The 24,139-nt window shown below is 42.2% G+C and overlaps 2 protein-coding genes across 2 annotated transcripts; both read right to left on the reverse strand.

Annotated features, from left to right (window-relative positions):
- Positions 1-1,032: 1,032 nt before the first annotated feature.
- drgx (dorsal root ganglia homeobox) lies at positions 1,033-6,683 on the reverse strand. Its single transcript, XM_031840379.1, has 7 exons — positions 6,638-6,683; positions 6,381-6,469; positions 5,445-5,545; positions 4,787-4,888; positions 2,907-3,079; positions 2,494-2,606; positions 1,033-2,381 (listed from the first exon to the last, which is right to left on the reverse strand). Exons 2-7 carry the CDS (start codon positions 6,436-6,438, stop codon positions 2,002-2,004), a joined length of 927 nt encoding a protein of 308 aa, XP_031696239.1. The 5' UTR covers positions 6,439-6,469; positions 6,638-6,683; the 3' UTR covers positions 1,033-2,001.
- Positions 6,684-8,120: 1,437 nt separating this feature from the next.
- On the reverse strand, positions 8,121-23,727 carry ercc6 (excision repair cross-complementation group 6). The gene is made up of 22 exons (XM_031839919.1): positions 23,667-23,727; positions 22,946-23,151; positions 22,601-22,829; positions 22,223-22,343; positions 22,003-22,117; positions 20,153-20,870; positions 18,599-18,730; positions 17,732-17,890; positions 16,686-16,821; positions 16,272-16,442; positions 15,850-16,026; positions 14,281-14,397; positions 13,752-13,847; positions 12,779-12,997; positions 12,183-12,293; positions 11,617-11,736; positions 11,270-11,364; positions 10,609-10,754; positions 9,947-10,447; positions 9,677-9,845; positions 9,501-9,579; positions 8,121-9,401 (listed from the first exon to the last, which is right to left on the reverse strand). Exons 2-22 carry the CDS (start codon positions 23,139-23,141, stop codon positions 8,952-8,954), a joined length of 4,257 nt encoding a protein of 1,418 aa, XP_031695779.1. The 5' UTR covers positions 23,142-23,151; positions 23,667-23,727; the 3' UTR covers positions 8,121-8,951.
- Positions 23,728-24,139: the final 412 nt, after the last annotated feature.

Genomic DNA, 24,139 nt, shown 5'->3' on the forward strand with positions numbered 1-24,139 from the left:
GAAATATTAAAGCAGTGAATTATGGGCACCATGCAGAACTTAATGATGATCGGAGTCATTATAACTTCAGCATCCTTTGTTTTGGCTAATGATTAAATTCCACAACTACTGTATTCAATTTTAGAGATATAATGTGTTTTTCACGTCTTTTGTATGAGTTGGCTGGATTCTGTCGTCCACATTGGTACATTTTTGGAAAAAGAGATGATTTGTATAAGGATATTGTGTTATCATTAGCTGCCATGTCAGGGGGCTTAACATCTTTGCTCTGGAGCTGTCTTAAAGCAAAATCATTTTATTAGGAGATGATGTTTTTGTTAATATTATTTGTGGCATGAATAGATACAACAGAGTAACTACTATAAAATATTATAATACCAAATGTATTACAATAGGCCATAATTCGGTAGATTCTGATTTCGAAACTTTATTTTAACTGGATTTTGACATTTCTGTATCAAAAGTGGCAATTTATTTGTACGGCAGATTTTTTGAAAGAACACATGGTGTCCCAATGACGTAAAAATCTAAATCTAAAAAGTGTTAATGTCACAAGAAGGTGACTCATAGTCAGTGAAAGCATCATTTTATTGTAATAGTTGTAGGGTACTTGGGGTACAACATGCACACATAATGGTGTAAAAAAAAAGAGGATGTAAGTCCTCCGTACTCTGTTTACAACCTGGCACGACTTCTGACATTATCTCCCTCTTCTGTGTCACCAGGGTGTCGCCTCATCAATTATTGAACCAGTACTTCATGGTAATACATAATTTCTTATCAATTATTCATGATAATGTGTGTGTAGTTTACTTAATTGTGTTATTGACTATCAAAAGTAATTTCCTGAAAATCCTCAAGGACGTAAATTGAATCAGCCCAACTACTGGTAGTGTGCTCTGCGGTTAAGTATTCTCAATCTGATCAGCTGATCCTTTATTCAACGGTCATCCTAGTGAGGAGAGATATTTAGGAATAATACATCAACAAATGTATTGCCTTTGATAAACTCCCGTGTGAAGAGCCCTGAGGTGATGAGAGATGATATTTTTGAATATGTAAATTCAACATTAATAAATAGCATATATCATGTTTAATGAGGTTTATTAAAAAATGCTCAGAGAGCGGAGGAGAAAGAGGAAGAGAGTGAGCTTTCCTAAAAGTAAATAAATAATAAGCGCCACGATTGCTCTCCTCTCTCCCGGCTTTAAGGGAAACTGATAAATAATGTATCAGAACAGATGGCTGGAGCGCGAGGCAACAGGAGAGGAACATGAGCGACTACATCTTTAATTGTTTTAAAGAACATGTCACAACAGGACCGGTGTGGTTCCTGTCTGCTGGCACTACAGATGTGCTAACAGAGTGGACGGGACAACCACCGCTCCGTCTGTCTATATGTACACATTTACACTAAAAATGGCTGATTAATATTAAAGTGCACTTTCACTTTAAAATCAAAAGAATGAGAGATTGTTTGAGCCCATTAATGACCTGATGGCATAAACATTATATTGCCAAAAAATCCTCACTGTCCTGCCATCAGTTCTACATTTACAGTTTACATGCATTAACATTAACAATGTAAGCATCTGTCCTCTTCATGAAAACAAGAGGAACTCTATCAGGAATTACTTAAATTCACATTATCAAATAGGATTTTGTTGCACACATGTTGTATCTATCTTAGTCCATCAAGTAGAGTCCAAGAGTTCGCGAAGACAAACATAGATCCAAAACCACACTTGTGCTTCTATGGGGACAACAAGGCCCCAAATATTCAGCATTTCTCACAAACAATAATAATTTACTGTCAAATAAATATTTAAATGTTTGCATCCATACATTGTGATATCAATAAAGTATTTCCCAGGCAGGTTTGTGGAGTCAGTCAGTAGTTGTGCTTAGTTGCTCATAGGACCAGCGTAGAGTAGTGTAGTAATAACAGGCACGATCACACAGATTTAGAGTATCAGTACATCCATGTTTATGTCCAGCGCTTCACTTTTTCTCCAGTGGTTCCTTGGAGCAGTGAGGGTGTTTGTCAGGACTGCTGCCCAGGACTGGGATCTTGGTGGCCGGGCTGGGACTGGAGCTGTCTCCCCCTCTTCCCACACTGACGGGCATCTCCATGGCAGGACCCGCCGTGGGCCTCGCCATCCCGGCTGTGCCCATGCCGACTCCAGACAGGACTCCCACGCCGGCACCGGGCCCGGTCGCCGCACTAAGCAGGTTGGCCGACTGCAGCACGGCCTCCGAGTGCTCGCGGGCCTTCATGCGCAGGGCGGCCACGCTGGCTGTGCGGTTGCCCTGACAACCGTAGGGCGGCAGGAAGGACAAGCCCATGGGGTCAGAAACACAGCAGGAGCAGAGGCCGTTACCTGAAAAATAACAAAAGTGGGACTTGTAGTGAGACTACTGAGAGCAAGATTTTCATCATCACATCATCATAAGTACCATCTCTATTTGCCAATTGATGAGAATCATATTTACCTTTCAGCGTGGCGACCTGTGAGAGGGCCTGGGCGTAGGTGGCAGAGTTGAGGAGTGTGCCTGGTATACAAGACGGGAAGAACGGACCACTTGGACCCACTGTCCTGTTCATACTGGAGAAAACAGACATACTGTATGTTATTATAGTGAAAAGTTAAAAACTAGTAGAACTATTAATAGCTGCTTTCTCTGTGGCTTCGATTGTTGCATAATCAATTTAATTGTGTTTATTAAGGACGCCATGTAATCTACAGAAAGGATCTCGATGGCTGTCAGAGTTTTGTGGTGGCAGTTCTTGAAGGAAAGGATATTATTATTTCATTCCATCACCCAGATTCAACAGTCTGCAAATCTGCTACCAATAAAATGCCGTTTCACAACAAAAACAGCTAATCAATCTGTTTTTTTCTCACCTCTGCTGCATCTCCAGTGGTTCTTTCTGCTTTCTGCTGTGGTCCACAGGGGACTGAGAGTTGATGCTGCGAGATGGAGGAGTGCCGTCATTCATCTGCTCTTTCCCTCCATCAGGGTCTGCGCTCCCTCGCTCCGTCTTCCTCCACTTTGCTCTGCGATTCTGAAACCAAACCTGCATGAAAAAAGAAAAGAAAGGGAAGACAATTAAATTAAATCACCAATTAAAACTAGAGAATGGTTGCATTTCCTGACACATTAGTAGTTTGCAACCATTTATTTAATTTATTGAATGCAGCTTTGTATCCATGACAAATTGAATCTTAGCAAGTTCTTAATTTCTCTTGCATATTCTTTTGGCATATCACAGACAAACAAATGCAAACTTAAAGCATAGTTTACAGATTGTATTTTTCGATCTTGTTAACAGGTTTTGCAAAGTTAAACAAATGATCAATTTACTTTCAAGAGGTGTTTGAATGCATCATGCTAGAGCGCTCTAATTTTCCACAGTCCGCGACTTATCCCAAAAAAATCCCCCATCCACACAGCTGAGAACATATAAGTAGTGGTATCTTAATCGAATGAAGGTCACTGCCTATAACAACATTTAATTGAGCAATTTTTCATTATCATATTTTAATGACTTCCCACTGACAGTTGTGCTGCCCGAGAGAGAGGCAGCTATGATGAAGTCGTTTATTTCCCTATTTAGTGATTGTTTGACAACATCAGATTCGATTAGGACTTGGTTCTAGCAGGCATTAATCATGATGTGTGAATGGAGGTTAGAGTCAGTATGCATGTGCTCTGCATCCCTCCTATTGTACCGGAGATGTCAACAGCCAAACAAAACACGTGCATTCATTCGGCATAGAGAAAGGACAACATTTTGGTGGCAGGACAACAATACAACCAATGGACTTATCTCACCCCTGCACCTTCCAGCTAGAAGTCGCGCCCCCCCCCCCACACACACACCCGTCTCTGAATGGGCTATAATTGCTCCATTAATCTCAATTTGCAGCGTGCTCTTAATGCGGGGGAGGCCCATTGACACTTTACAAAAAGGGGGGCAATAACACTACAACAGAAAGGAAATTTATTTTCTAATAATAATGTAAGTTTAATATCCCTGCATACTGCGGTGGATTCATGTTCAGATTTAATAATAGGAATGTGGTAATCGGATTAGGAGGGGAATAATTTGTTTACAATCCCTAATTTACAACGCTGGATTCCATTATCAACCCCGCCATTGGGTTTAAGCGATAGTAAGATGACCCTGGGGAACAAAAGGCAAACTATTATATTTCCCACAATTAGATCTGTGCGCACAACAAAACCCAAAAGCAAATCTGGAATGCGGGAAATTACATACAGGACACATAACTTAATTACATCTGGCCAAGTTTATAACTGCGCATATGTGCAGGGCAGGACCGGAATATAAATTGCCAAATTTAAGGTGCGTGTGTGTTTTTTGTTGCTGGTGTGTTTGTGCTTTAAAGTGTGTGTGTGTGTGTGTGTGTGTGTGTGTGTGTGTGTGTGTGTGTGTGTGTGTGTGTGTGAAAAATAGAGAGAGGGGGAGAGACTTTTGGAGGCTTCAGGATTTGCCGTCTTTTAAAGCACATATCGTTTCCTGTCTGCGTAAAAGGAAAAGGATCTGCATGGATGATGTATTCCTACCTTTGAGACGCGGACAAATTAGTGAGGAACATTATCGCTGGTTAATTATGAATGACCGATTAATCAAGCTAATCTAATATTCACCATTATGTTGATGTTATTAAAGTGCATCGCCGGAATGACAGAGTGGCTTAATTTACCCTCTCTTGCATGGTCAAACGTGCCCAGGACACATTACGCTGCTGCTGCCTACCTGCACCCTGGCCTCGGTCAGGTTGATCTTCATGGCCAGCTCCTCCCGGGTAAATACGTCAGGATAGTGAGTCTGGGCAAAGACGGCCTCCAAAGCTTCCAGCTGTATGGACACAAAACACCAGTTACACTTAAAATAAGTTTTTATTGATGCATTTGTTAATTTCTATTTGTCTAGGCTTTTCTTGTCTTCTAGTTTCCTCCTCCTTAATGTCATCATCATATCTAAAATTAACTCACATACATTTGATAGGGATAACAACCTAATAAAAGATAAAAGTAAAGTGGACTAAAATAGGCTTAGATATTGTCCTAAAATCTAATTGGCTGCACGCATAAAGAGGGCAATTTACATATATGCGCAGGCATGATCTTCAAAAGGACATATTCATTTCTAGAGGTTTTCTAATATTGTATTTTTATTTTCATGTGTGTGAGACACTGATATATTTTTCTTTTAGGTTTTCATTGCATCAAACCAATTGTAAAAAGTCTTATTCTGTGTACCCATGGTAGTTGTCTGGAAAACACAACTTTCTGCCAAAGTCCTTAATTTTGAAGTGTTTTATTATTTTCCTACATTTAGTAGTGCCGTTTGGCTTTAAGCGAAGTTCCATTTATTTCTTATTGGGGATATATTTGTTCTGGATGATAATTACCTGTTGCAAAGTAAATGTTGTTCTGTTTCTGCGCTGTTTTCTACGTAGAAATCCATCATCAAAATCAGCCGGGGCGTGGTTGCCAAAGCCACTTGAATTCACTGAAAAAAAAAGTTTATTGAAGAGAAATCTGTCACTTAATAAAATTCAATTCAGTTTCCAATTTCATGTTTGCATTGAAATCAATTCAGTAAATATGTTAAAAAATAAAAACCTCCGTCTGAAGAGAAAGAAATGTCGAAAAAAACTATACATTTTGGCCAAAGCCGACAAGATCTCTGGCACATTTTGTATTTCGATTAGTTGTATGAAACATTGATGTTGGGTGTCTGAGGGGAACCATGACGGACTAAGAGCCATGACACCCAACATCTGTGACCGGGACAAAACACCCCCTCTGCCCTGGGGCTAAACCACCAGCGCTTCTCACAAAAAACACCCAGCAGATTGATACAGCAGAGGGAAAATAAGACTTAACCCCTTTCATCCACCTTTACATCGGTGGGAAAGAGGAATTACTCGCGGATTTAGATGTTTTTGGAGTTACTTTAACCATCAAAGCATTTAAGTTTAAATTTTGAAATGAAAAATATGTTTTCATAATGGTGTTGTCGTGATTACTAACTGTGGAGTATGACATATTTTAAGTGTTCCTTGCATAATAATAACGTTTTCTTTTACATGCCTGTGTCTGTTTCATTATTAATTATTAAAGATGATCATTAAAAAGAAAAAGAAAAAGAAAAAAGAAAGCATATACTCGGGCATTTTATTCTCGGTCCTACAACAAGAACAACGCACACTCTGTGCGCGCAAGAACGCAGCCTGAACATTACTAAAACTTTCTCAGACTCTGGCTTTAAATCATAAATAACTTGCAGCTGTATGAAATCAACAGAAAACGATGCGGTGAAAAATGCAGGATAGGAAACTCACATGTGTTGGGGCGACAGCACTCTCCGTCCAGCTGAGGCGGACAGTGAAAGTAGAACATCCTGACGGGTCTCTGAGCTGCGAACCTGGACCTGGAACAGAGACCAAAGTTTCAATCCAAAGACTCGGATCGTCTGCAGCTGTTACCGTGCGATTTAGTTCTGTGGTGGAAAAAAATGAACACATTTAATCGTCCCAATAAGAGGTGGTGCCGTGCGGGACTTCGGGCGATTCAAAGTTGATGAGAGAGAGCATCCTACCTGCAGTGAGGATGCTGATGTGAATGACTTCCCGCTCTGGAGAGAAGTGGCTGCTGCACTCCACTGACTTTCTGTCTGGGAGTGTCCAGATCTCTCTCTCTCTCTCTCTCTCTCTCTCTCTCTCTCTCTCTCTCTCTCACACACACACACACTCTCACACACACACACGCACACCACTCACATCTCTCTCTCTCTCTCTGTCTCTCTCTGGGAGTGTCCAGATGTCTCTATAACTGTATAACTGTCTACAGAGTGTTAAGGCTTTCAGCTAGTGTCGCAGAATCTCACGCCTAATTGGTCCTAATCGGATTATCACGGCTTTGTCTCTCTCACCCCCAACCCCTGTTGTGTGTGTGTGTGTGCGCGTGTGTCAGAGGAAGATAGAAAGAGGAAGAGAAAGAGGGAGAGATCTATACCCAGGGTGGCAAACGGCAGCTCTGCTATGGTGCCAAAAAAATTCATCACAAGTGATTGTTATTCCAGAGTCAAGCATATTCCCTAACCATAAACATGCACACATACCCGCTGCATTTTTTTATGTGGTTCTTTCATATATTAAAAAAAGGAGGATGACTGCTTTTGGGTTTTAGATTGACTGTCGGGTGGGTTAATTGCTCGTCAGGGTGTGTTAGGGGGTCCACTTTACAAGGGGTTGCGCATGTAGAACACTCACAAGGCCAAATTTTTGATTTTGTTCACAGCAAGGGGTCCTGCGATTTATTTCGCTTCCTCAGATAAATGATCTGCTGCGGGACCCTTTCAATTAGTTTTAAAGCGCATCGGGGACGGCAGAGAGCAGACGCCATGCGTCTCTGAGGTGGAGGCAAAATGAGGCTTCGAGAAGCAGCTGAAATTTAGAAGAGGAGTGCGGGATTGGACTAAACCACATAAAGTGCAGAAAATCCCTTCTAATGGTGCGTAATTGGTTCTGTAATATCATTACAGGCGGATAATGGCCAGTTACAGGGCCCCGCGCTATTAAGGGTTTCCCTGGCGTGCAGCGTTTATGTTATTAAAGGGGGAATATAATGATATTTTAGTTATTAAATGCGCGTAATTAATTTATGCACCACTGAAAATAAAGTTGTTATTATGACCTCAGTGAGGTGCGTGGAGAAAATTGAAATCAAATAACGGTTGATAACTTTATCCCAATATTTGGTCTAGACAACTCCGACAAGAGTGTGTGTGTGTGCATGTCTACTTCCTGTCAGCGGCTTCCGTCCAGATGATGCTTAAGTGTCTTAATGAAATTACACTCGTTGGTTAGAAGCAATTTTCCAAGTTAACTTTCACTATGTACAGAAGGGTTTGAGTCCCATGTTTACATGATTTCTACAGCTGTCTTATACCGGACTTTCAGGAACTTGGTCAGCTCCACACATCCACACGCAACTATAACTCACTGACGGTCTTTTCAGTGAAACCATACATTTTCAAACTAAATAAATAAATTCATATCTACCACTATTATTCTGGTGAATATGGATTTACCACATAACTCATTCGTTTGGCTTGGTACCTGTATACAAGGGCTGATCATCTTCTTTGAAATACAATTCTTTTTTTACATTGTTTCATACCAATTCAATAGACTTCCTTTACTCTAATCCTGTTTAAATAACCAAACATGGAAAAAGCAAGCCGTTGCAGAGGTTTATTATCTACAAATAATACAAGCCTTTTACCTTTACAAAATATGGCAGGTAAATTACTCTGCTTTTTGACAATATTTCCACAAATAGGAGGTAGCTCATTTGAATTTTACTGAAGTCAGTAAGAAAAATCGTTCATTACAAATTCTACTAAAATCCGTGGAGATCTAGTCCTATTTACAAAATGACACACAACTCCCCTATTATATCTTATCGAAGCATATTAAAATTACAAAATCTGACAAGTGAAGCTGTCAAATCAAACACCATATCTCTGAGTAGATCATTAACACGGTTATACAGGTTTAACTTTCAGTCAAATATAAAACAAGTGAATTCAAGTACAACCAGGAACAACAATAAACAGAAACGGAAGCAATTTCAATATGTGAACAATTGCTCACATTGTAACTGACTTTCCCTTCAAGATGTAGTTAACGGATAACTGATAACACGAGCTTACAGCTTATTGTACTGTAAAATATGTTAATATGGTCCTTCCATAACAAACCCATTTCAATCTAGTTTAATCAATGTATTTTTGTTTGACAAAAATCTCAATTTGACACAAAATAAAAAAAGTAATATGTAAGAAAGCTGACAAGTTCTTAAATATGCATCACAGTTCAGGCTTTCCTTCACTTTCATCTGTGCTTCCCTCAGCGGAAGTGCTCCTTCAGTCTCCACATGCCGTCCTGACCAGAAGTCCTCTGGAAGTTACAGATGCTCCTGAGCAGCTCTCTGAAGACGGGCGCCTGTTTCTCGGTCAGTCTTGGTTTGAAATACCCCAGCACTTCCTGGGTGGTGGCCTGTCCGTCCACATTTGCCTGGAAGGCTAAGAAGTTGCGTACATCCACCAACAGCTCGTCATGCTCAGTGGGCGGAGCTGGGGGGGAGCTGGTTCCTGGAGCTCCAGAGTCGTTCTCCTCTTCTTCTGCTTCTTCTCTTTGGCCGGAGGGCACGCTGAGGTGATTACGGGCTTTAATCTTGGCCAGCAGGGAGGAGGAGGAGAGTGGGGCGGAGTTTAAGTCACTTTCTGCACCCTCCCCACTGAAGTGAGCTCCTGAACCAGGCTTCTTTGACACAGACTTCTTCACAATAGCAGCATCCTAAAGACAGGAACAGAGGAATTCACACAACATGGCATCACAAACGCAAAATAACAAATCAATATTATCTGCATCTTTTCATACCAACACTGCTGTTACCTTGCATTTGCTCAGAGTGGGGACGGACTGAGCGGAAGGTGGAACCAGGAGAGAATTATTCTTTTGTCCAAACCGTTTCCTGAGAGAGCAAACAAGGGAAAAAATTGAGATGTGTGATTCACATGAGATTAGTGGAGCTCTGATCAACCCAAGTGTGACAGTGTGAGACTGTGTACCTTGCAGGTGGAGGAGGGGGTCTATTGAAGGACAGCCTGCACTGCTGACGAGAAACCTTTAGTGCTTTCAGGGCATCTTTGGCCACCCTGTTGGCTTCTGCCTCCACAAGAACATAGTCAGGGTTGGAGGACTCCATGATGGAGTCATGCTGCATCACACTGTGGATACCTGAAGATGATAAGAGTCAACAAAGAAGCGTATTTTTCACAAGACTTACGAAATAAAACTTGTCTGATATGGCTGATGGGGTTTGTGCACAAAAGGCCTACCAGATTTCTTGAAGAGCTTTGCCAAGACATAATCATCAGATTTCTTCTCCGTGTCTTTGTCTTCACTCTCCTCTTTCTGAAAGGCTCCTTTCTTCACCAAGTGAGAAATGCGGTGTCCTTCACACCGAGAGTCCTTGGAGTGTTTACGCTTCTTATGTTTGCGTTTGGCCGAGACGACTGAGTCGCAGTGCTTCCTCTTTTCCCTGCGTTTCTGCGGGCTACTCAGGGTCGAGTCTTTGTCTCTGAGTTGGTGAGAGCTGGATGAGTTCGAGCTTTTAACTGCTGGCTCGGCTCCGGCCCAGTCTCTGTTATTTTGTTCTGTATTCTGCGTATTTGCTGAAATATTTGGCTCTATATCTAGGCTATTTTGGTTAGTGCATTGACTGTCTAATTCGTTCTGGTTTGTTGAGGAGTGTTTATGTATGTGACTGCCATGGTTTCCCCTGTGTGATGGCATTGGCCTCTGAGGTTTCTTGGGTGCCTTGACATCAGAACCTGTACCTGTACGACAATCAAAACAAAGCCTGCTGGTGAATTCTTCCATACTAGATCCATTTTCATATATCTGTCTCAGGGGGGGCTTCAGATAACCGAATAATTGCGCAATAAAATGTCTCTCTGGGAAGAACAAAATTAACAAACAACAAGAAACATCTGCAGACCTGCAAAAAGGGCACTGGTCTCTGTTCCCTGAGCTCCATCAGGGTCAGTCAGTGTGAAGAGCTCATAGATGTCGTTAGACTTGAAGAAGCGTCTTTGTTTGGGGTCCTTCAGAACACGGTTGGTCAGGAACTGTTTGAAGATTTGTCTGAATCAGAACAGATCAAATATAGAATTAGACACTTCTATGTAATTAGTTATTTTACCTCAGCAGGCAACCGTGATCATCTGTCACCGTAGAGTAGTTTGGCTGATGGATGAGAGAATTAGTTAACTGCATTACTGTAGGTTTTAAAATAGAATCCCTGCAGGTCTTTTAACTTGCTTTTTGAAGGCACTTTACAGACCCTAACCAAACAGAGCAACAGTTTAGAAGTCCTAGATTGGCCGTTTAATAATGCAGGATAGCTTTTCAATTACTGAGACCTGGGATAGTGCAAGTAGTAATACAGCAGTGATGTGAGCAATTAGTCATGTCGTTACCAATATTCACGAATGAGTGAAGTCAATGAAAAGATAAATAAAATGCAAAACTGCACGAGACATAGGCATAAAAGCCAGAGCAGGACTATTTTTGACCTCTTCTTAATTGATTTCCTTCTTTGAATATCATACGTATAAAGTGCTTATGGCCAAACACAAGAAGAAAAACTGCACTCTGACCTGTGGTAAATTTTCTCCTCAATGGTCCCTGCAGTCAGTAATCTGTAGACCGTTACTTGCTGCGTCTGACCGATCCTCCATGCTCGCTCACGTGCCTATGAACAACACCATAAAACCAAACAAATGACGATACGGTACGTTATCCGAAACACAGAGTCAAGGTTACTGGGGCTTAAAATAAACAGGAAAGAAATTGTGAAAAGCTGGAACAGGAAATGTAGGTAATTTTAAGATGCAAGTAACGCAAGAACGAATAACCAAAATGCATTAAATCTAATTAACATAGTAAATGTGTTATCTTAACTATTAGGTGTGTGTGTGTGTGTGTGTGTGTGCATCTATCTTACCTGTGTGTCGGTACTAGGGTTCCAGTCTGGGTCATAGATTATGACTCTATTGGCTCCAGTCAGATTGACTCCCAGACCTCCGACTTTAGTGGTCAACAAGAAGATAAAAATGGATTTGTCCTGGAAGAAAAAGATTAATAAACATCATGTCCACAGTTCTATGCTCCTTTCTATAATCATATAAATAATAATAATAATATAAATAAATAATTAGTAAATTCTTGAAATGTGTTGGAAGACATGGTTTTCTCTAAATAAATCCTTTTTAAAGAGAATCAGATTAATCTGAACTTGTCTTTTTGTCACTTGATTCTCCTCGTTGCATTAACATAAACTCCTAAATACGGACACATTTTGCCATCCATTTGGAGGGTTGTATTATTATTTATTTTAAAATCTTTCTTTCAAAGACAGAGCCAATAAGGTACATCCAGTTTGAACAACAGATTGTCATCAAGTAGGGTTTCCACCTCAGGGTGTGCAGGGTTCCACTGATGCATTTTGTCCCTCAGGACAGGATTTTCATGGGAAACACTTAAACCCCATTAGGGATGAATAATCCTTACCTCGTTGTACCGAGCGATGAGGGGCTGTCGGGAAGCTATTGTGGTAGTGCCGTCCATTTTCACATACGAGTAATTATTCTCCATCACAAATACCTGCAAGATGTCCAACATCTGGAAAGAAGATAAAGACAGCAGAGAGATGGTGAGAAAAGAAAGACGGGGAGAGAAACGTGGAGAGGAAGACAGGGGCTGAGGTTTGGATTATCTCTAAAAGGATTAGAGCAGATTAATATTACATGGACAGAGATACCGACAGGGAGGGTCTCAGGTTCCCTCTGAGGTATAATCTCATTGGTATTGACTGCAACAGCTGGGGCCTCGCTCACATACACTCTCTCTCTCTCTCTCTCACACACACACACACACACACACACACAGTTTTAGAGGCACAGACACAACGTTTACAAGTGACATGACAATTTAAGACCTAAATTATTTAATTTGACGCAGGTTAGAAATGACCTGTTTTGCCTATGCAAAAATGTGTGCAAATGATTATTTTATATATATATATATATATATATATATATATGAACTACTCTTTTAGCCGAGTGACTGATAGGTGAATCAGAAAGACAGAGCAACGTGTTCCTAACCTGTCTAGACTGACTGAAGAGCAGGACTCTGTGGCCCTGTTTGAACCAGAGTCGCAGCAAAGACTCCACGACTATCAGCTTGCCTGAACGTTTCCAAAAGCCAAAGTGTTCCTCTTTAGTAAGCTGCTCCTCTGGGATTCCCCTCAAAATCCGGGGGCCGCCGGAGAAAAGGTCAGGGTGGTTACAGATCTTACGTAGTGCTATCAAACCTGCGAATATCTGAGAAGCACAAAAAAAAAAAAAAAAGAACAAAAGATTTTTAAATAGACCATTTCCTTCAATTACACAGAATTGGTGTTAGGTGACAAATCTGGCCATTGTACAGCATTGCACCTTTAAACAAATAAACACATTTAGTTTAGGAATTAGTCACATCATTTATTTACCAATAATAAAGGCTGTGTTTCTTGATGAAGGCCCAATGGCCACTGCATTAGTAATGGTGGTTAATGGACAGAGAGTGACCACTGAATATGTCTATAAGAGCATATGTGTATAGGTGTGTGTGTACAATCTGCTGTGGTCACCCCTGGCTCTCCAACCACGTCCATTTGGTCAGTGGTGATAAATGGTGGAGTCTCTCTCTGCAGAGTCGAGCTAATGTGAGAAGAACAACTACATAGCTTCCTCAAGGAGAGCAAAGAATACTAAAGTCAAGCTATTAGGGGCTTAACAAAATGTACATGGAAGAAAAAAATGAATTCCACTGATGCCTCTTCAAGGTGTTGTGTGCATCAAGGTGTGCATACACAATACACACCAATGCCTTTGAGCAAGAGAGGTGAAATGATCATCAGTTAGGAGGCTAAATAATGAATAAGGCAAGTCTTGTTCCTGGAAGTCTTCTACTTGGCGGAGAGTTTTGCTCTTCTTGTCTTTAAAACAAGAGTGTGGGTCAAACACTAAGAGCCCAAATTGAAGACGCATAAAACAAACACAGCGAAACCGTTTTAACGATGAGAGCGCGGCTTACCTGCATGCCCCCGTTAAGCATCTGGTAGACCTCTTTGGAATCCAAAAAGCTCTGATAAACCTCCCGCTGGTCCTCTGTTAATCTGCAAAACAGAACCTACACACACACACAGACACACAGCAGTGTAAAAGTGTGTAATAAGCAGTGAAGGTCCACTTTAAAGCCCTTTGATGAAGTGCAGTGTGAGAGGACAGGAATTAGATGAAAGCAACGTGTTTTTGGAGCCACTACTGTCCCGAGGGACTGATTTAATGAGCTGAAGTGGACTGAGGAGTCAACCAGCGTCCGCCGCGTGGACAGACCAGGGACCAGCCACCTTAATGAATACCTGCTCCTTTTACTTTACTAGGACTTTATTAGCTGGCTTCACCTGACAAGGGCCATGCACATTCATCAAATACTCCTTAGACGTGGCACATACAGTCACATCCAATCAGATAAACACCTCCCCAGTTAAAAGAAGCAGGCGTGAGAGGCGGTTCGATACTTAGACAGAACAGGGTCACATGTCCTAGAGTATGACGAATACCTGTTCATTTTTGTCAGGTAAGGAGAGGTTGGCCTTGACATCTGCCTTCATTCTTCTGAGCAGGTACGGATTGATGGTGTCCCTCAGCACGCACGCACACTTAAATGCCGTTTGGACCTGAGAAACAACAAAAGCAAACTGCTTTAAGACAAAAGCAAGATTCAGTTCGGGGGTGTCAAACAGCCACATCAACAGCCACACCTGTCAGTGTGGATGTTTCCTGAGGCATGATTGTCGTTTAGTCCCTCCTCTGCCCTCTCTCATCACCTCCTGCATGTATGCTGTTCCTCTCAGCAGCACAGGCCATTAAACATTGATCAGAGTGCTGTTGGTCTCGGGGGACAAAGCCCTCTTCTTTCATCAGCACTACTGGCCGGCTCCATTGGAAACAGAGGGGGGGAGCTCCCGGTCCCACCCCCACCACTAGGAGCCCCGATGCAAATGTCCTGCTACACCTCATCCAGAGTCAGTACTTAGGGCCAGTTAGCCTTTTAAAACTACACTCACTGGGGGTCCACAGAGGAATCAAAGGCACCCTCTGCAAACGCTGGAGGGGACAATAACGTGGTGGGATTTTGGGCTCAGTGGAGGTCAGAGTGGAAACGAAGAAGAGGAGGGCAGCAGATGATCCAGGGATCTCTGTACAAGCTGCCGAGTGGATTCACATGGGGATGCAAACACATGCTTCAGTAATGGATCCAGCGTCCACAGCCCCCCCCCCCCCCACCCACATGCGTTCTTACATACATCTATTTGTACATGCACATGAACGAACGTCAGCCGAGGGCCTGCTTTGCTGTTCTGAGAATTTCGAGAAGAGGATAAGGCAGCAGAGCTTAGCCCTCTCTGACCATTTAATAACATTAATAATTAGTAAAGGTTTTTATTATCGACAGCGGAAGAAGCATCAATAGCCAGCTTAAATAATTAAATCCATACAGTCAGTGGGTTATTAACGATTGAGCACTAATGACAAAGGGCTACAATTTAGCTCACTGACTCTCCACTTTAGCCTCTCCCTCTCTCCCTCTCTCACTCACACACTAGGGATGAACTGGAGTTCCTTTGCATGGACCTACATTATCCTGCACTGCACTTAATGGCTCTGTCGCTCCACCATCTCTCCTCCTGACTTGCTTCCATCCAGCTGTCCAACATTTGTGCCAACATGCGTGTGCGTGACTAGTGTTGTCACGTGACTCTTTAGCCCTCCTCCTTATGCTAAGGTTATAGATTTATTTATGGGCACCTCCTTGCAGCAGAATTATGAGCGCCGCTTCTAAAATGACACACCATCATATATCCTTTGCTTCCGTGTTTCACCGAGTTCTACTTTGGTCCACAATGAAAAAAAACACGACATATGTTTGTGTTATCCTGTTTTTAACCCTCATTTTAAATGAAAACGGCCAATCAAATCAATCAAATTGTACAATTCAAAATACAAGATTAAGCACCGTGACATCCTTATGCTCAGTCTTTTTCACACCTGGTTTCATGATGGATTAAATTATTAATTATATTAATTAAACGAATCCTAATTTTGCATTTGTGCATTCCAGTAGCTACCTGCACATGTGAGGCATTGCTGTATCCTCCCATGGTGATGGGCACAGAGAACTGCTCCATGAAGACAGACAATGTCCCCAGTTTGCCGGGGAAGACAAAGTCAAACAGAGACCACAGCTCCTTCAAATTGTTCTGCATCGGAGAGCCCGACAGAATGAACCTGTGGGGAGTGCGAAACTAGAGAGAGGGAAGAAAGAATGTACGTTAGGTATTAGGAAAGAGCGAAGTGATGTCCTAGCAGGTTAGATGTTGATGTACAAGAAGGAATAGAAGTAAATAGCTTCTTCTATTGAGAGGAATGTGGAGTGTGTGAAGTTTAAATGTATTCACAAGTACAAATCGTTCTATTGTATGCATGCTTCCAATAATGTTGTGGTTAGAATGTGTGTGTTCATGAATGTCTCAGTGTTTTGAGACAATACCTGCTTGCAGGCAGTGGTAACTCCAGCGTTTGGATTCCTGATCTTATGGCCCTCATCCAGTATAATGTAGTGCCAATCGAAGCGCTGCAGGGTGTCTTGCATATTCCTCACAGCTGAATACGAGGTTATCAGGATACCATGACATGCTGCTATCTCTGGAATAAGCTTTACCTGAAACAAATTTAAAAAAAAATACACATAAATAATTACAGTTTTTCATCAGTGTGATTCATAACCATCTCTGGCAGCTTGAGCATCTCCTTAATGTGGTTTAAGGAGAGAGAGATGAAGAGGGGACAAGGTTCGGAGATAATGCTGCAAAACAGACCTCTAGTGCCCCCCAGAGGACAAACAGACCCTGTAGAAAACTTAATAATGAATCTGAGAATGAAACTCACACAAACACACAATTACCTTGTTGCTGGTGAACGAGCCAGTTTCATGTAGTACAGCCACTCTGAAAGGAGGCCACCAGGTGTGGAACTCCTTTACCCACTGGTGCATCACTGTAGCTGGGCACACGATGACCGTCGGACCCACACCAACATATCTACGACCAAACACACAGCACAGAGAGGTTAACTTACAGATGGGCAACAAGGGAACTCGGGGGTTCATTTCACTTTGGATAACCTCAGCAAATTTCATTAGCAAATTACAGTCATCATTTTCTAAACCAAATTATAGGAAATAAAGGCTTTTCCCATTAAGTGGAAACGAGCTTTGCTTGCATGTAAAAGGTGTTATGCATTAAGGCATGAGGGAATTAGAGGAAGCCGAGTGTCCAGGTACAATAATGCAGCAGAATCCTCCTACTACAATGTCCACCTCCACTGACCCGTATACTCTCTGTGAATGAATCTAGGGAGCTGCATGGATCCATTCGACACACGCTCAGCTCCTCTGTGAAGATTTACAAGAGCACACATACACAGACACTCATAAAGACACACTAATGGGCTGGTATGAACCTCTGCCCGGTGGAAGCTATTGATACTTGGCCATAATTGAGTTTGCAAGCAATCAATTTGTGGGCATCTATACTAGACAGAGTATTGACCATCAGGGAAGCTCCGCCTCCCAAATGTACGAGTGTCGTCTGTGCAGTAAAACCAGATTATCACAACAACTGCGTCATGTTATCCATGGTTGATTTGTTGCGACACAACTGTTCTATCCCCAGTTCAGGAGTCCAAAATTAATTTTAAGTGTTCATGAAGACACTCACTCTACTATAACACACCCACCCACACCCCCCCACACACACACCCCCCCACACACAGTGTCAGTGTTTTCTCTGATGTCTGCAGTAAGAAAGTGAAGAGTCTGATAATTGAAACATGTTTAATAATTCAGATGAAGACTCTCAAGCACAAATCCCCCTAATCAAATATTCATACCATACAGACACACAGTCTCTGGCCACAGTTTAGTGTGTGTGTGTGTGTGTTTGTGTGTACCTGTAGTTGGATCCTCTGGTCCTCAGTTTGCTGTAGCTCAGTCCAGCCAGAAAGCAGATGACCTGGATGGTTTTACCCAATCCCATCTCATCTCCCAGGATGCCGCCTGCCTGCTGACAGTGGAGTTCCCACAGCCACCGCACACCTGTCTGCTGGTACCTGACGATGTGATAAACACATAAGCAAATAACTAAGAAAGCCTATGCATGACAGCAACTATGGACATCCAAGTGCACAATGGACTGTATGTAATGTAATTGTACTGTATTTCAACTGAAATCTGGTTCAATTACGCTTGCCAGTAAATGACCCAATCCATACCAGCTAGAGGTGGGAGGTGCTTGAACTTGCAAGCCAAATGTCAGTTTCCTTAAAGTGATTAATATAGTACTATGTTATTATTAAATCCATGCAAAAAAAACAAACAAACACACAATTTGAAGTAAATTGGGACAAACGTGGTGCGTTAAGAAAGACAAGGCCAGCAAAGTAGCACAAGAGAGGATTTGACCAGATACAAGGACAATCACAGGTTGGCAAACTATTTATCAACTAGCGAAACTCAAAGTTGCCACAGTTCTTCATAGAAGTGGTTTAAAACAACAGACTGACACAATTACTTACCAATGAATACTAGTGAGCTAGAGTAGTAGTAAGTGAATCGAGGTAGTGATGTCTTGATCGAATAATCGTTGGTTAATCATTACAGTTTAAGGACAACGGTGTGTCACGGACCAAGACACCAAAGAAAGTCCACAGATATTTTACATACACTTATTATTTTACTGCTACGAGTCACACGCTATTAGTTCCTTACAACATCTGTAAATAATTGAGATAACTCCCAATCTTTCACGATGAACTTACTTGTAAAGTTTTTTCCAGAGGAAACCGGGCACTTTGAAGCCTTCGTCAAATTCTTCATCACTGTCGTCGGAGAGCTCCTCGCCTCTTTCTCTCTTCGCCTCCCTTTCTCGAAGACGCTGTCGCTTCCATCTCCTAGTAAGAGGATGAGTACATAATAATGAAGTACATCAAGGGGTGAAATGCCTTCTTCCATTTTACTTTGAAGAGAGGGAGGAGGGCGCTTCAGTCAATATTAGTGAACACAGCCAACTTGCTGAGCTTGACGTCAAAGAATAAATCCCTGCTGATTGATATTGTGTTATACATCCACAATTAAATAGATGTGGTAATCCAAAGCTCTAAAAAAAAAAAAGCCCTGTAGTAGACTGGTGACCTATAGTAGACTGGTGACCTGTAGTAGACTGGTGACCTGTCCAGGTTACGCCCTGCCACTCTGTGCATACTGGGATAGGTCCAGCTACATACACTAGATACATAGAGAATGGATGGATATGGAATGCACACCTCTTGCACTAATTGATTTATTTTAAGTCTTGCCTACACAGGTGCGTGGATAGCAAATGTTTTGAGTTGTTGGTATTTCCCTTGAGGGGCGGGAACATCTCCAGCAAAAAGGGAAATGTAAAGGAGAACAGTTTTAATGGTGCAGTAGAGAGGGCAGTTAGAGGCACAGTCGTCACGCAGCAAATGAAGATTGATACAGACAATTAGTAGTGCGAGTTCCCCAGAAAGGTGTGAGGTGGAGAGGATAAGAATCCATCTTCATTTGGGCCTGGTCCTGTCACCCTGCCACAAAACTGGTCCTTTAGCTGGGCCTGGGAGACCACACTCTCTAATTAAGTCAAGACTAAGCATTGGTTCAGTTAATTACACTTTTCTGCCCCCCCCCAACTACAAATACCGCCCACTCTAATAATATCATTCCTCATATAAGCTAGCCTCACCATCCACGCCGTGCCTATGCTGTTGAATTGACATTCAATCACTGTAGTGTAGAAAAAGGACACATGCCAACACAATTTATTTGGCAGCTATAAATATGAAATCTCATTAGGGCTGCTCTTCCATTAATTTGAGCATTAGAGAGAGTGAGTGTATAAAACCATGTGCAGGAGGATAATTAGGCCAGTGTGAGAGCAGAGAGAGAGAGAGAGAGAGAGAGAGAGAGAGAGAAGAAGAGCGGGGAGTGAATTTGCTTAGTCAAGAAACAGCTGCCAATCTCATCTGGGATTAACTCTCCTTCTGCACTATGGAGCCAGCAGAAAGCGACTGCTTTTCGCCTTAACTAAAGGGAACAACAATAGCACATTTGCACCGCTGCCACTGCGAATGTGAAGCAAAGTTAAAGGCTCAATCTGCCTGTGATTTACAGGCCCGGATGAACGCTTTCTCTTTTGAGGAGGACTTGCTGATGAAAACTTTTTGCACCTTTGCATCCAACAATAAATCCAAGAAAAAAATATACTGTTGACAAACTGTGTTGACCCCCAGTTTTATCATTTGTTTACAATCAATAATTTATGAAAGTTTACAGCACAAAGTACATAATCATACCGTATTCGCTGTCGGTAGTACTCCACATCTCCGTCATCTTTGATTTTTTTGTCTTTTCCCTTCGCATCCTCCTCTTCCTTCGAACTCTCGGGGCAGTATTCTTCCTCACTCTCCTCTTTCTTCTTTACTTTCTTTGTCCCTTTCCGTTCCCCTTTCTTGTTGTATGGTTTCAACTTGTACTCTTCTTCATCATCATCATCCCCAAAGCCCTCCTCCATGGCTTCTCTCTCCTCTTGGTCCGGATCAACACCTTCATCACTGGGCAGGTACTCTGAAGCCTCGCTGTCTGTCCCCTCACCCTTAGTGTGAAGCTTGCTCCTTGGTTTAGGGAGGCATGGCTCAGCCTTAGACCGAGCCTTAGGACGGGCCTTCAGAGCTGTTATCTGAAGCTTTCGGATGCGCTTCTTCATCTTTTTGTCCTTGGAAGTGGAAACAATTGAATTAGTTTTTCCCTTGGCTTTATCGGGGCCGAGTTTCGAGCTCCGTTTCTTCTTGAGAAGAGGGACTCTCCTCCTCTCAGTAGCCATCTTGGCCTGGTCCGCCAAGTACAGGTCAAAGGCAGAGTTTTCAGCGAGCATCACTTTTCGAGGCTTCTTTTTTACCTCCTTCTGTGGGATTCGTGTTCCAAACGGAGTCATGTGACCTTTCCGGATAAGCTCCTCCCATTCGGTCTCCTGAGCAGGCATAAGCATGCTGCCCAGTGTGGATGGCCCGGCTTCTGTGCAACACACACATTAAGCAGGGTTAGATACAGTACCATCAAGAATCAGCTGAAACTAGTAACATTGTGGATCAATGTTTTGATTAGTAGGTCCCCATTTTGTTTGCCTCACATGAGGTTTAAAATGTTGTTTTTTAATCTGTTTGTGCTCTGTGAGAAAGGAAATGCACTTAACAGATTTGTTAGCCCTCAAGGATGGATACAAGACAATTTGGTGAGAAAAACTGAATGTTAACATAACCGTCTTGTCTTCAAGAAAACTCCACAGTGCCCCTGTATGTGTGCAGCCATATTTACATGTTTGTTCAAGCGCATAATAAATACACAAATGAACTTGTGTTCAGAAAATCTTGGGAGGAAGGTTAAATCAGCACTGAATCACATTTGGCTGAAACACTGCTCTTCTTAGGTTGCAACTTTCAAATCTGTACGTCTAATAGCAACAACCCTCTGATATTGGTATGAATTGTAATTGCAGTATATGTGCAGTCCTTCTGTGTAAACATATGAAAGCTGTGTGGAAGGGTTTAGTTTTGTATCACAGTTCTGTTGACGTTTCCACAATAAATATACTGGTTTTCACTTCCATCTCACCCATCAAACAGCAGCAGGTGGAACTCTAAGGCTACTGTGAAAAGGTGAACTGTGTTGAGTGGCAACACATAAACTGGAGAAAAAAACCATTTCAACACTGTAACAGTGGAGTGATCAATGTGGAAATGTTTTACAGAAATTTGTGATATTTTTCTCATTACAGTGCACATCTTTCAAAACCGTTGACATATATTTTGGCGAGTGTGTCGGGGTGACATCGGCTGAAGATGTGACTATATGAACAGCCATCACTGTACTGAGTATTTTAATCACCCAAAATATATTCAAGCCTTTGCTTACAATCTTCTATGACAATGGCCACCATAACTGCAACTGGTTTAACGCTTTGCATTGTTTCCATTTCTGCTTTGTTTTGTTACAATTTGGGCAGAGCTGAACATGACCCTGGTTTCACATTATCCATAGAAAGCAGGAAACCAGCACTTTCTTTTGCCTTATGCCTTATTGTTTCCCCCATTAATGAGTGGACAATGCTTTTAGTCAATTAGAAAATAATCATAGAAAGAAACCTCACCTTCCTCTCCATCATCCTCTGCCAAAAGCTCAGCTTCTACTCTCTCGGTATCCTCTCCTCCCAGAATGGCCTGAAGTCGCTTTTGTTTGGCTTTGACTTTCTTCAGCTGTTTCTCCTGATATGAAAAGTGTTTTCATCATTATCAACGTTAGGTTAATGTAACATTATTATGAAATTCATACAATTGTAATTTAAAGGTTTGTGATATTTAGTTTTGTACCTTATTTTCTTTCTGTCGTTTGACAGATTCAATCTTCCGACTGATATCTTTACTGGAGGCAGCATAGGGAGACAGCTGTTCGATAATCTTGTTGATTTGTTTCAAAGACGCTGTGACCGACCTGAAACACACACCATGAAAAAAAAGAGGAAGATTGTTATTTTTAAATCAGAAAGACATATGTGAAATGTGCCCTAGTAAAATATATGTTTTTTTGTCTTTAATTGTCTTCATCCGAGTTCACTCGGACGTCAAAAATTCTACTGCAAATATGTCTTATAGGAACCTATCTGATTTTACTACCGCTACTAAACCATATGATTTTTATTAAACACACTAGGCAAAGGCCTCTCTATTATTGCAGTTGTTGTCCTTTACCTGACATCATCCAGCACAGAGTGGTATTCCTTCTCAGCCTCAGCTTTAGCAGCAGCCTGATTGGCCTCCTGAATCGCCTCGTCCACTTGCTGAAGGACCCCTTGCTCGAGGACGTCATGGTCATACACAGCCACACCAAGGCCCTGGAGTTCATTGGCTCCAGAACTGGCAGATGCTGCTTGAATACGCTGTCGATCGATCTGCAGCAAGGCTCCAGACCTCTTACCACCTATACCCCACCGCAGATGACAACACACGGAGAGAGCCAGGAATCAGTTTGACAGATCAAAGCTATTCGTAATGTTCTTCCCTGCGGTCTTATGGTGCAGGAGTTGCGTATCTCACCGCTGTTGCCCTCCCCAGGTCCAGTGTTGGCAGGATAGGCTGCAGCAGCCTCGGAGCCCTGAGTGTTTTCAGGGAAAGAGCAGACAGCTGAGCCCCCTGTAGACCCATCCTCATCAGTCCCTCCCGGGGTAAGGGCAGCACTGGCAGGGCTGGAGAGACAGGAGGGCACCTGGTCCTTTGAACCGTCTACAGGCATAGTGATGTAGCTGCAGACAGTCAAATGTGTCATTCACATGTCAAACTGACAATCTAACGTTATGTCTCTTCTAAGTACAAGATAAAATGTTTACTTAATATACTCATTGTGGGATAACGTAAGCTTAATTGCCTCCGCGGTAGCTTGGATGTTGGTAAACGTTTACTGACTTTAAGCGAGGTTAGTTATCCTGAGAATGCGTAACGTTAAGCGTAGAAAGGGGGACATTAGTACATCTACTGAAACAGTTACCTGCTCTAGGCAAATAATATACAAAAACAAGTGAGGTCCATCGTTGTAACGAGCACATGCAGTTGAGTTAGTAACAAGGCTCTCACAGATGCCCATTGTTTACGTGGCTAGGCTAGCCCGCTAAGCTAACAGTGAGCCGAACATCATCAGCAGGCGGTCGGTTTGAATTAAACTACCAACAAAAATAGACTCATGCGACAGGAAGTTATCAGTTTGGGTCTAATGTGGTACATTAAACCGAACGTCGAATGAACAATGACAGAAATTACTTACAAAACCTGCAGTTACACAACAATCCCTGCCTTGGTTTAAATGATGTTGTGTAGCTTCCGATCTTCGTTTCCGGTGCCGGCGTGCTGTCAGTCCAGTGAGTCACCTGCTGGACAGCGCCATCTGCTGGTGCACAGCAGCACGAGGCTCTAGTCCTCTAGATGGCGCCACGAAACCACTTCTTTTAGTAGAGAATGGAGGAACTCACTTCCCCAGTGCAATGGAAATGTTTTAAGTGTACCACATTTTGACATGTTGTGTTTGTGTTTCGCATAATCAGCTTTGGAACCAGTTAGATGTAGATTTAAGAGTTGAGAAGAGTGTGGGAGTTTTTCTTTTGTCGCAATCAGGGTGCAGTCCAGCCAGATCTTGCATAATGTGACTATATATGCCACTTCAGATCTCAATCTCTTCATCTGTAAAGCATCAAACCCTTGTTAATGGAATTACTTTCAAACATTTGGAAAGCTGGCATT

This window comes from Anarrhichthys ocellatus, unplaced genomic scaffold, assembly GCF_004355925.1.
Source record: "Anarrhichthys ocellatus isolate YVR2014 unplaced genomic scaffold, GSC_Weel_1.0 scaffold3, whole genome shotgun sequence".
Taxonomy (NCBI): Eukaryota; Metazoa; Chordata; class Actinopteri; order Perciformes; family Anarhichadidae; genus Anarrhichthys; species Anarrhichthys ocellatus.

Coding starts and splice junctions, on each gene's coding strand:
- ercc6 (XM_031839919.1), bottom strand. CDS start 23,141: ATGCCTGTAGACGGTTCAAAGGACCAGGTGCCCTCCTGTCTCTCCAGC. Junction 12,294..12,778: donor TCTTCAGTCAGTCTAGACAG/GTTAGGAACACG, acceptor TCTTCTTTCCAG/ATGTTGGACATCTTGCAGGT. Junction 10,448..10,608: donor GACCAGTGCCCTTTTTGCAG/GTCTGCAGATGT, acceptor ATTGTCGTACAG/GTACAGGTTCTGATGTCAAG.
- drgx (XM_031840379.1), bottom strand. CDS start 6,438: ATGTTCTACTTTCACTGTCCGCCTCAGCTGGACGGAGAGTGCTGTCGC. Junction 3,080..4,786: donor TGACCGAGGCCAGGGTGCAG/GTAGGCAGCAGC, acceptor TTTTTCATGCAG/GTTTGGTTTCAGAATCGCAG. Junction 2,382..2,493: donor ACAGGTCGCCACGCTGAAAG/GTAAATATGATT, acceptor GTTATTTTTCAG/GTAACGGCCTCTGCTCCTGC.